Source organism: Tenrec ecaudatus, chromosome 4, assembly GCF_050624435.1.
Source record: "Tenrec ecaudatus isolate mTenEca1 chromosome 4, mTenEca1.hap1, whole genome shotgun sequence".
Lineage (NCBI taxonomy): Eukaryota > Metazoa > Chordata > Mammalia > Afrosoricida > Tenrecidae > Tenrec > Tenrec ecaudatus.
Window position 1 is genome coordinate 5,350,538 of NC_134533.1, and position 10,583 is coordinate 5,361,120.

At 61.0% G+C, this 10,583-nt stretch overlaps 1 protein-coding gene across 1 annotated transcript; it reads right to left on the minus strand.

The window, feature by feature from the left end:
• Positions 1–244: 244 nt before the first annotated feature.
• Positions 245–5,909, minus strand: GAL (galanin and GMAP prepropeptide). The gene is made up of 6 exons (XM_075547978.1): positions 5,778–5,909; positions 5,407–5,487; positions 4,903–4,957; positions 1,423–1,509; positions 1,109–1,186; positions 245–398 (listed from the first exon to the last, which is right to left on the minus strand). Exons 2-6 carry the CDS (start codon positions 5,485–5,487, stop codon positions 337–339), a joined length of 363 nt encoding a protein of 120 aa, XP_075404093.1. The 5' UTR covers positions 5,778–5,909; the 3' UTR covers positions 245–336.
• Positions 5,910–10,583: the final 4,674 nt, after the last annotated feature.

Genomic DNA, 10,583 nt, shown 5'->3' on the forward strand with positions numbered 1-10,583 from the left:
GTTAGAATTGACACTGAATTATTGTAGCACAGACAGACTGCCTGGCGTCTGTCGTCTTTACAGAGGCAAACAGCCCCATCTTCCTCCCGAGGCGCAGCTGGCCAGTCCAAATGCCCCACCTCTCAGTCAGCAGCCCGCACTTCATCCACAGCGACACCAGGACCTTCCCAAATCCCCCCCACCCCCACACCATAACGGCCGTGGGAAGACAGAAGTCCAGAAGAACCAGGTTGCTGCAGGCAGATGCTAGGTTTTTATTGGATCACTCAGAAGAAGAGAGCTAGCCTGTAGGTCACAGCATGGGGGTGGAGAGGGGGTGGGGTGCTCCACCGCTCCTCAGGTCTGCTCTTCGTCGTCCACCAAGAGGGCCGAGGGCAGGTCCCCGAGGGCCCCGGCCTCTGCAGGGGGAAGCACCACACACACATCACACACTACGGGGACACACGCCCTACCTCACCTGCTAGGTGCGGCTGCACCCACAGAGGAAATCCGAAACTGCGCAGGAAACCCAGCACTCCCCACCCCCTCCTGCTCTCAACCACCAGGCTCGGCCTCCCCTCCGGTTAGCAGGCGAGCACATACTGCCCGACCCCCACACCCCCACCCCACACCCCGCTCTTTCCCCAGCCCGCCCCGGGCCTGTGCCATCTTCTGGAATCACTACTGTCCGTTCAGGGCAGGACGTCCTCCCCACGCCCCACTGGGCTGCAGCGGTGAGGGGGGGGGGGGGTCTCTGTCTCCTCCTGCCAGCATTTCTAACAGGGACCACTGTTTTGAATAAGGAACCAGACCCTCAACTCTTCCCCCAGTCCTGCGCCTCCAAGGTCTTCAGGCCAAGGCAGTGGAGTGGACCGCTACCCCAGGAAGTGGCCAGGTCACAAAGACCCAGGTCATTAGCCTTGATTTCTCTGACTCAGTGATACATCCTGACCACACTGCGTCTCCCCTCTTGGTCCCTAGTCACCCCCTCTGTCTGGTCCTTAAAGAGGACTACCTTGGACCCCTGGGGGGCCAGTTCTGCTCTGTCCCTTGGGGTCACTGTGAGTGTCTGGCCATCCCAGTGTATGCATTTGGGGTCCAGGGCTCACTGTGGGAAGCACCCACCCACCTTTGAGCTGCAGGAAAGTCAGAAACTCGCTGAGCATGCTCGCCACGCTGTTCTCAGACAGCGGCCTGTCGTAGCTTCCTGGAAGAGAGGAGGACAGCGTCCATGACTCCCCATGGCAGGCACCCTCGGGGCCCACAACCACCACACATGGTCTCGGGACGACCCTGCTGCGGGTGCCAGGAGGGATATGGCCTGCCTCTCCTGCTGGCCTGGAAGGGAGCCCCTGTCTTCTGTGGCCCAATGGACATGGGTGATGGCCAGGTGGGGTCAGCCAAGCCCCTGTGTGCCCCCCCCCACCCTGAGGACGCCCTCACCTGGCCTGGCCTCATCATCTGGCTGTAGCTCCCGCTTGCCCGAAAGGCCATGCCTCTCCTGGAAGGACCGGTGGTTGTCGATGGCATCTGCCCACAGATCAGAGAGAGATTCCTTACAGCGAGCCGGAGCCTCTGCAGAATCCATCAAGAGCAGAGGGGGGTGGGGGGTGGGGCGGGGGGAGGCAGCCAGGACCTGAACACGAAACCAAGCTGAACCCAGGCAGTGCCAGAGGAAAGGAAGGGGACACCCAGAGGCACAGCCTGAGGGAGCACCTGGCTGGGAGGAGCTTGGACTCCATACCTCAAAGGGTCCCAGGAATGCCAGGGTGCAGGCTGGGATCTCCCAGGGAGATGGTGGGGCTGGGGTCCTTACATGCCTGAACTCAAGGGGCCACTGAAGAATCTTAAGTTCTGTCATAGCCTAATTTTTAGTTTTCCAAAGGCTGAGAGCTAGCTGCGAGGATAATGGATTAGAGCATGTGTGTGTGCATCTGAGGTGTATGTATGCACATGCATGTGTAATGTGAGTGTATGCATGTATAAGTGTGTGGGTGAGTGTGTGAATGCATGTGTGTATACATGCATGTGTGTGCATATGTGTGCATGTGTGGGCGTGCCTATAATGTGTGTGTGTGTGTGAGCAAGAAGTCCCTGAAGAAACTATCACAGGCATCCAGGAAGGCTGGCAGCTCCCAGCCCAGCAGCGTGGACCAAGCAGAAGGGCTTGGAAGGAGGAGAAACAGCGGGGCCACGGGCCAGCAGGGACCCGGGACTCTGGCTAGCCAGCAGGGGGCTGTAGGGGCTGTGATATGACTTCCAGGGTGAGATGAAGACACTGAGCCCCTCCTTCCAGAGCCTGCATCCTGGGCTGGAAGCCTGGGGAGGAAGGAGGGCCAGCCAGCCCTTCCCTCCCAGACGCCGAGCGTCATCACAGCCAGACTGTCTTCCCAGCCGAGCCGTGTACAGAGCCGCACACAGAGCCGGTCTTTATCCATCACCCATCGCCCACGTGGACAGCTTCCGACAAGTCCGGTCAGACCTGCACTTGGTCGTGCAACAGAGTTTGCTTCCCAAGAGCCCCCTGGCAGCTACGTTTTCAGTCGGGCAATCCCTGCCTTTCAAACGGATTTGGTCCTCGCTCACAGAGCCTGTGGAACAGGGTAGGACCACACCCTCAGGTTTCCAAGGCGATGCATCTTTATAAGGACAAAAGGAAAGCCTGCTCTTTCTCCCTCGGAGAGGCTGAATGCCAACCCAAACCGCTGACGTTAGGGCCAAGGGCCCCACGCGCTACCCAAGCACCGTGGGGGCTTAAGGACGCTGCTCTGTTGCTAAGCAGGCTTTAAGCCACCCGGGAACAGGTGCCTACCCTTCTTATCTCGCCTGACTTCAGTATCAGGAAAGGCTCCGAGCTTTCCCACTGATTTAGAAATTGTATGGGCAGTAAGCGAAGGTGCGGGTTATGGGAGCTTGTCACATGTTGGGGGTGCTCCGAGGTCTGGTGGCGTCGTGGTTAAACGCTCAGCCCCTACCTCAAAGGTCAGTGGTTTGAGCCCACCAGTCACTCGGTGGGGAACAGATAGGCCGTCTGCATATCCATAGGGATGTGCAGCCTGGGAACCCCCCAGGGGGCTTGTTCTCTGTCCCACAGGGGTCCTGTGTGCTGGGGTTGCCTTGGCGGCAGTGGCTTTGGGTTTTGTGTAGGGCCCAGCTCAATTGTTTCAAAACCCAAACCCACTGCCTCCGTTAAGATGGAAGATCCCATTTTCCTGCCTGCAGGAAGTGGGGTGCGGCAGAGAGGCAGCCGCGGTGACCCAGAGTTGATGGCACTGGGGCCCAGACGTCCCCACAGTCACGGCCGCCTCCTTTCCCGACGACATGCATGAATCAGGCGGCAGTGAGCGGCCCCCGGAGGCCCCGGGGACTCTGTGTGCCAACCTGTCAAGGCAGCCGTGTAGCCAGACGGACTCGCATCGCGGGGTTTACTGCAGCTGGGTGGAATGACCACCCCCTCCACCCGACCACCCCCTCCACCCGACGCTGCGTCCCAAGAACACACAGAACGAGGAGGCAAGGAGCAGGCATCCACTGGGGGCAGGGAGAGCAGAGGAGTGCAAATCCACCCCCTGTCCTTTGTGGGGCGCCTGCCTGGAAGTTGTCTGAGCTTCCTCCCCAGCCTGCCTGGCCCTCAAAGGGGGCCCACCTTAGAGTTCACCACAGACAGGGCCTCCCAGGGAGCCCTGGTGTCATGTGGTATGTCTTGGGCTGCTAACCCACAAGGTCAGCAGTTCGAAACCACCAACCACTCCGCAAGAGGAAGCTGAGGCTTTCGAAGCCCGTCAAGCTAGGCTCAGAAACAACCCCCAAGAGGCAGTCCTACCCTGTCCTGCAGGCTTGGGATTGACTTGATGGCCATAAGTTTGGAGAATTTTGGATGGATTCACCAGGATCCGGCTTGGCAAATCCACATTTCTACAGGTCCCCCAGCCCCTCCCCAGGGTCCGTGGGGGCTCAAGGAAGCCCACCTGCCCACAGCCCCCACAGGGGCTGTCTCCAACCCATCCACCAAAGTCAGGGGTACTAAGGGGCCCCTTCCCCCCTCCTCCTCTCCTTCCTGCATTCCTTCAATCCCCTCCTCTCTTTTCCCCTCCTCCCCCACAGGCACTTTATTCCTTCAAGCTGAGGCCCACCCTGCCTGATTCCATCTAAAGGCCGTCCTCAGGTAGGAGAGGGGTGGTTCTGAGCCCTGGCCCCTCCCAGGCTCCTGCAGATGACAATGAGGGGTGGGGCTGGAGCAAGAGAACAGGACCACCCCTAAAGGGGTACCCCAGGGGACCCGGAAGTTCCCCTTGGAGCCTAGAGGAATTGGAGGTGCGATTTGGGGTGAGGGTGTTCAGGGGGTCACAGGGAGTCAGGGAGGGGGTGCAGACAGAGCACCTGCCAAGGACCCAGGGAGGAGCCTGGGCAAGGCGCTTCCAGTCAGCACAGAGGTCCCTGGGGACCTGGGAGAGGTTTGGGGAGGGGTGCCGTGGGAGATGACCCCAGGGGAGGTTCCAGCAGCGAGGGATGGGGTGGGAGAGGCCGGTGGGAGGGAGAGGGAGAGGAGGGATGAAGGGCCCTGCCACCCAAGGATAGGGGTCGGAGTTCAAGAGTCAGCAAGGTGCCCAAGGATAGGGGTCAGGATTCAAGAGTGAAGTGCCCAAGGTAGGGGGGCAGACAGGGTCAGAAGCCCCCTGCAGGCAGGCTGCCCAGGAGGGGACAGGGAAAGGGAGTGAGGGGACGGGCATGGCACCTGTCAGGGACTGGAAGGTGCAGCCTACGGCCCCACCAAGTACTAGTACCCACAGGAGAAGCCCAGACCCTCGGGGTTCAGGGTCCCTGGGAAGGTGGCCCACCCCTTCCTTTCATCTGACCTGTGGGACCATTAACATATTGGAAGACCAGCTGGGGCCCCTCCTGGCGGTGCTGCCCCTCACTTACGTGGACCAAGCAGGTAGCCAGCGCTGTTGAGAGTCCAGCCTCTTTTCTCCTTGGCCTTAAGGGGGAGAGATGGGAGTCAGGTAGGGAGACTGTGCCCCAAGACCGCCGTGCGCCCACCGACTCCCAACACCTTAGTCTAATCACCCAGCCCCCGCCTTTTCCGGGAAACGGTACAGGTGCTGCGCCAGGTCGCCCCCTCCAGAGCAGGGACCCTGGGCTGTGTCCCCGCCATCCGCGGACGGGACCCAGGCGCGCCAGGCCCAGGCAGCACGCAGTTTGTGCGGACCTCTTCACGGGGCTAGCCCACGACAGGGCACCCCGGGACCGCTGTTCTGGGTGTGCAGGCGCCCTCAGCCCACCCCTGCAGCAAGGACCACCCCCCTCAAAAGCCGCCCAGCCCGCTAAGGGGGCCAAATTAGTGCCCTCTCTGTGTCCCAGTGTGAGGCCCGCCCTCTTGCCCCTGGTCCTAATGCGGTACCCTCTTCGTGGGCAGGAGACACTCACCGGCGATCCGACTCCAGGGGTGGCGGCCAGGGCGGCGGCCAGCAGGAGGGCGGCCAGCAGGAGGGCGGTGCCTCGGGGCATCTGGAGGGAGGGTGGGGCCCGGCAGGTGGCAGGTGGCAGGGGCGGTGGGGGGCGGGCGCAGGGACTCCCATAGGGGACGCGGGGAGAGTGGGGTCTCGCAGGAGACCCGGAGGAGGAAGCCCCGTCTGTGTCCGCTCGGCCAGGTCTGGGAGGGGGGTGGAGGACTCTGCGGGAGGCGCGGCCAGGCCTGGGTGGGGGGCTGACTATGGCGGGTGAGGGGGACTTGGGCGTCCCAGTGGGATCGAGGGGTCCTGGGGCAGGGTGGTGGAGAGCCCGGCAGGCGCCCGTACCTTGCGCGGCGGTGGGTCCGGGCGGCGGGGGTCCGGTGGCTGGTGGGATCCGGGCGCGGGTCGGGCGGCGGGCGGCAGGCGAGGGCGCTCAGCGCATGGCGCGGTCTCGGGGACGCGGAGAAAGCGCGGTGGCCGGGCTCCCTCGACGTGCCGGCCGCCGGATCTGCAGCAGCTATTTATGCAGCGCGCCCCAGAGCCGCGTCACCCGGCCCCGCCCCGCGCCCCGCCCACCCCACCCCGTGAGCCCTCCGGGACAGAGTACGCTCTCGCTCTCGGGGAGGGCCGAGCTGTGCTCCTGCGGGGGCGGGGGCGGGGCGGCAGGCAGATCCCCAAATCTCAAAGCGAAGAGCTTCCTACTGCGTGGTCCAGGCAAGAGTGCCCGTGACTTCATCCAGGTCCAGCCTGGTGGACTGCGATGCCCAGAGCCCCTTAGCAGAGCGGCTGAGTAAGCCCTCCTTCAGACCCCCACCTTTACCCCCACCTCCGGCAGAGCTCAGTCTCCGGCAACAGTGGTCAGGGCTGGGGGACGCGCCCCGTATGTCCTGTATTGAAAGAGGAGGGGGGCAAATTAGCCTGGCGCTGCTGGCTCCGGCACGTTGGGGCTGCAGGCCCTTCCCAGCTGGCCCTCAGCTGGGAAAAAAGGAACAGCGCAGTCCACCCTACAAAGGAGCCCTGGTGGTGTCCCAAGAACCCGCTGACTGCTAACAGGAAGGCCAGCAGTTTGAAACCACCAGCCCCTCCACGGGAGAGAAAGGAGGCTGTCTGCCCCGGGAAAGAGCTACAGTCTCAGAAACGCACAGAGGCAGCTCTGTTCCGCCCTGGCGGCCAGTGAGTCACACTGCGCTCGATGGAAGGGAGTTTGGGGTTTACCTCAAACGGTCTCCAAGCTGAGCGCAGGCCAGGTCCCAGGACACTCTGGTGAGGGACACAGGCTTCTGGGAAAGCCCAGCTGGTCACCTGCTGGCTCAGGAGGAGGGAGCCAGGCCTCCGAGCTCAGTGTGCGGATGGATCCCCTGTGTGGTGGGTTCTCATAAAACCAGCTGGGATTTAGAAAACAGACCAGTGGCCACCCATCAAGTGCCAGAGGGAAGGGCCGTGAGCTCCAGTCCCCGGAGGGTGAGAAGCATCCCTGCCTGCCTCAGACCCGGAGAAACTGCCGCACTGGTGATCATTTGGTTGCCCGTGGTTTCTGGCACAAGGACACCTAGATAATTATTATTACAAATATGTTTTGTAGTTACAAATACATTTCTCCAGTCCTTTCTCCCCACCTGTGTGGGGGGGTCCATGGGATGTTCTCTGCAGAGGCAGCCCCTGCCAGCTGGGGGGTCCTGAGTGACCAGGGAGGTAAGTACAGCCCTCCCCTCCCCCAGCCACACCCAAGATGTGCTGCCCCACCCACGGATAGAGCAGGATGCAGAGGTGATAGAGACGACAGTGCCCCAGACCCGTCTTCTCCGACTTGGGGGAAGCGACCCAGGATGCTTAGATGTGAGGTTGGCGAGAACACATCACACGTCCTTTGGACAGGTCATCAGGAAGGAGCAGGACCTGGAGGAGGACGGAGCCAAGGAGGAAGACCCGGGCTCCCAGTTGGGTTGACCCAGTGGCCACAGCAAGGCCTCGAACATGGCAACGGTTGTGAAGGTGACCGAGCACTGTTTTGTTCTGTCGTGCAGGGTCCACCATGAGTCTGGACACCAACCCCACCCGACAACACCACGGGCCCCTCCGGGAGAGGTGCCATCTGCTTGCCCTAATGAGGGAGGAAACTGGGCGCAAGAGGATGCTGGCCCGGCCATCTGGCTCTCACACAAGGTGCTGGGCACCCATCTGGTGTGGTTGGGTGCTGGGAGGAGGTCTGACTTGGTGAGGGGCCTCAGGAACATGCTCCTGCCCCCGATGGGGATGTGAGAGGGAGGTTATGGCGTGTGCAGTGATTTCTGGCTTTTAGGCAGCCTGGAGTGGGAAGGGAGCCCTGGGTAGAGGTAGTGGTTACACGTTGAGCTGCAAACCACAAAGCTAGCAGTTCGAAGCCACCTGCCATTCTGCAGGAGAAAGATGAGGCTTTGCACTCCAATAAAGAGTCAACCATCTCAGACACCCTCAGGGGAAGTTCCACCCTGTCCTGAGCGGTTGCCATGAGTCGGCATCAACTCCGTGGAAGTGATTTTGGGGTGTTTTTTGGGGGATGTTAACCACTGTTACTCGGAATGCCGGCTCTTCTCCTGGGACAAATCCTTCCTAGTACCCGAACATCTTGCCCCGATTCCAATGACTTGGCTCTGCTGGGCTGGGTTCCACAGGCAAATCTTCTGTGAGCCTGGGCACACCTGTTCTCTCCACTGACATCCTTGGGGGCCCTGTGTCTGTGAGACGGAGCAAGCCCGAAACACCTGGCTTCTTGGGACGGGGGAAGAAGTACAGCGGGCCTGCCTGGCGACAGACATGCTAGGTTGCATGCTTTTGGGTCACATACTCCTTTGGTGGGTAACACCGCCCCAAGGGAGGTGCTGGAACCATCCTTCACCCTTGCCCCTCCCCAAACTCACTGCCATCGAGTGGATGCCAGCTCGCAGCAACCCTATAGGACAGGGCAGAATTGCCCCTGTGAGTTTCTGAGACAGTCACTGTTTACAGGAGGAGAAAGCCTTATCTTCCTCCTGCAGAGCATCTGGTGGTTTAGAACTGCTGACCCTGCAGTTAGCAGCCTAGTGCATAACCCACCACTCCACCAGGGCTCCTGGAATAATTGAGGGAGGGGGGGAGGGGGGCTGCAGAAGCAGATCCCTACCCTTTATCCTGGGTGGTGGGCTAGAACACAAACGTGTTTCATTGCCAGAGAGGGGAAGGGGCAGTTTTTTTGGTTTGTTCCTTTCCTGAAAAGGAAGCAGTTGGCCCGTAAGTGTGGGAACCTATGATTTAGAAGAAACTGCAGGGTCATGTATCTGGCAAGAGACTCTCAGAAGAATGTGTTTGCCTTGGAATTGACCTCAACCTTGCAAACGTTTAAGCCCCAGGTGTCGGGGCCTGGCCATGCCTCTCTCTGACGTGCCTACACAGATCCGCCAGGAGAGGTGACCACGGTGGCCGTGGCCCCCAAGCCACCTGTCCCTGCATTCATGCCTAGAGCCCCTCAGGGACACCTGGTCATCATAATGCCTGTCCCCAACCCTTCCCTCCCAGAAGCAGTGTCCTATCTCCTATCACACCGGTGAGCCCAGGTGCAGCCAAGATAGATGGTGAGGTGAGCTGGCATCCACCAGAGGAGGCGTGGGCACCGTCCCCAGTTGGGGACTAAGAATATTAAAAACAACAACAGCAACAGAAACGACCTTCTGGGAGGAGGAAGCATAAGCAAACGGAAGTGCTTCTTCAGGCCCGTCACCCAGTCCTTTAGCAAAGCTACACTGGACACGCCAGCGCCTGCCTCCTCTGAGCCCATGGGTCCTAAAAGCCATGGTGTCTTGGGGACTTCTCCTTTGGAAGTCAATGCTTCCCCTGCCCGGGCGAGGGGTGGCGGTGGTGGCAGCGCTGCACCAACCCTCCAGTGTGGCAAGTGGCCCTGACCAGATGCGCGAGCGGAGCAGGGCGGGCTGCACTAGGCGTCTTGGGGACGGCGGCTCCGGGATGACAGGTGCCTGCTGTCTGGCACAAGCTGTGCCGGAACCCTCAGCCAGTTGTCTAATGGGCTCGGGCTCTCAGCAATGACCCAACGGGAGTCATTGACAACCTGTCATCCAGGAGATGGCCCAGTATGTGGCAGGCAAAGTGGGCGGCCATTAGAGTAATGGCCGTGGAGCAGAAAGCATCATTTCGCTCGGCACGGTGAGAGGCCCACCTCCCCTCAGAGGCAGTCAGCTCGTCATCACCACGAAAAGCCTGCCGAGCTGCCACAGAGCCAGGGTCCAGCGGAGTTGCTGGGGGAGACTCTTGGCTGTGGCCCCTGTCTGGGAGCCCACCACGCCCTCACCGAGGAGGGGCGCCTGCAGCCCCCGCGCTGTGTCCAGAGGGGTCTGTGGCCCGGGGCACTGGGGCTGAAGCAGTGGAACTGGCCGGGAGGCCTCGGTCCCATGGAGAGGCTAGTCTAGTGGGGAGCCCGACTCAAAACAGCTGAGCTACCAAGGGCCCCGATTCCCCATGAGGAGGGGCGTGGCCTGCCAGGTACACAGCACCGTGCAGGTGCAGAGCAGGGCTGGGTAAGTCCCAGAAGAGGGGCTCCCGCAGGTGCTGTGACTGCTCATGAGGCGCAGTTCAGCCGGTCCCGACTTGTGGTGGCGACAGGAGACCCCGCCCGCCTTTCGCCCTCCTCACAGTGGCTGTCAGGCTTGAGCCCAGCCATGCAGCCAGCGTGCCCTCCTTCCCGCCACCATGCATGATGCCCTGCTCCAGGAACGGGTCTCTCCTGACAACACGCCAAAGGACATGAGACCAAGCCTCTCCATCCTCGCCTCCAGGGAGGGAGCCTGCTGCCTGTACGTCTTCCAAGACAGAATGGCTTGTTCTGTGGACTGCCCATGGTACTTCCGACATTCTACTTCAGCACCACAATTGGAACGCATCAATTCTTCTCCGGCCTTCCTTTTTTAACGCCTGCCTTTCACAAGTACAGGAGGGGATTGAAAATATCCTGGCTCAGGTCGCAAACAACTTGGCCTTGGAAGTAGCAGCCTTGCTTTGCAAGGCTTTACGGAAGTGCTGTGTGGCAGTCACCCGGTGCATCATGTGCGCTCTGGCCCGCTGCTCCCATGAGCACCGACGGTGGATCCAAACCAAACCAGACCCTTGGCAGCTTCCATCTTTTCT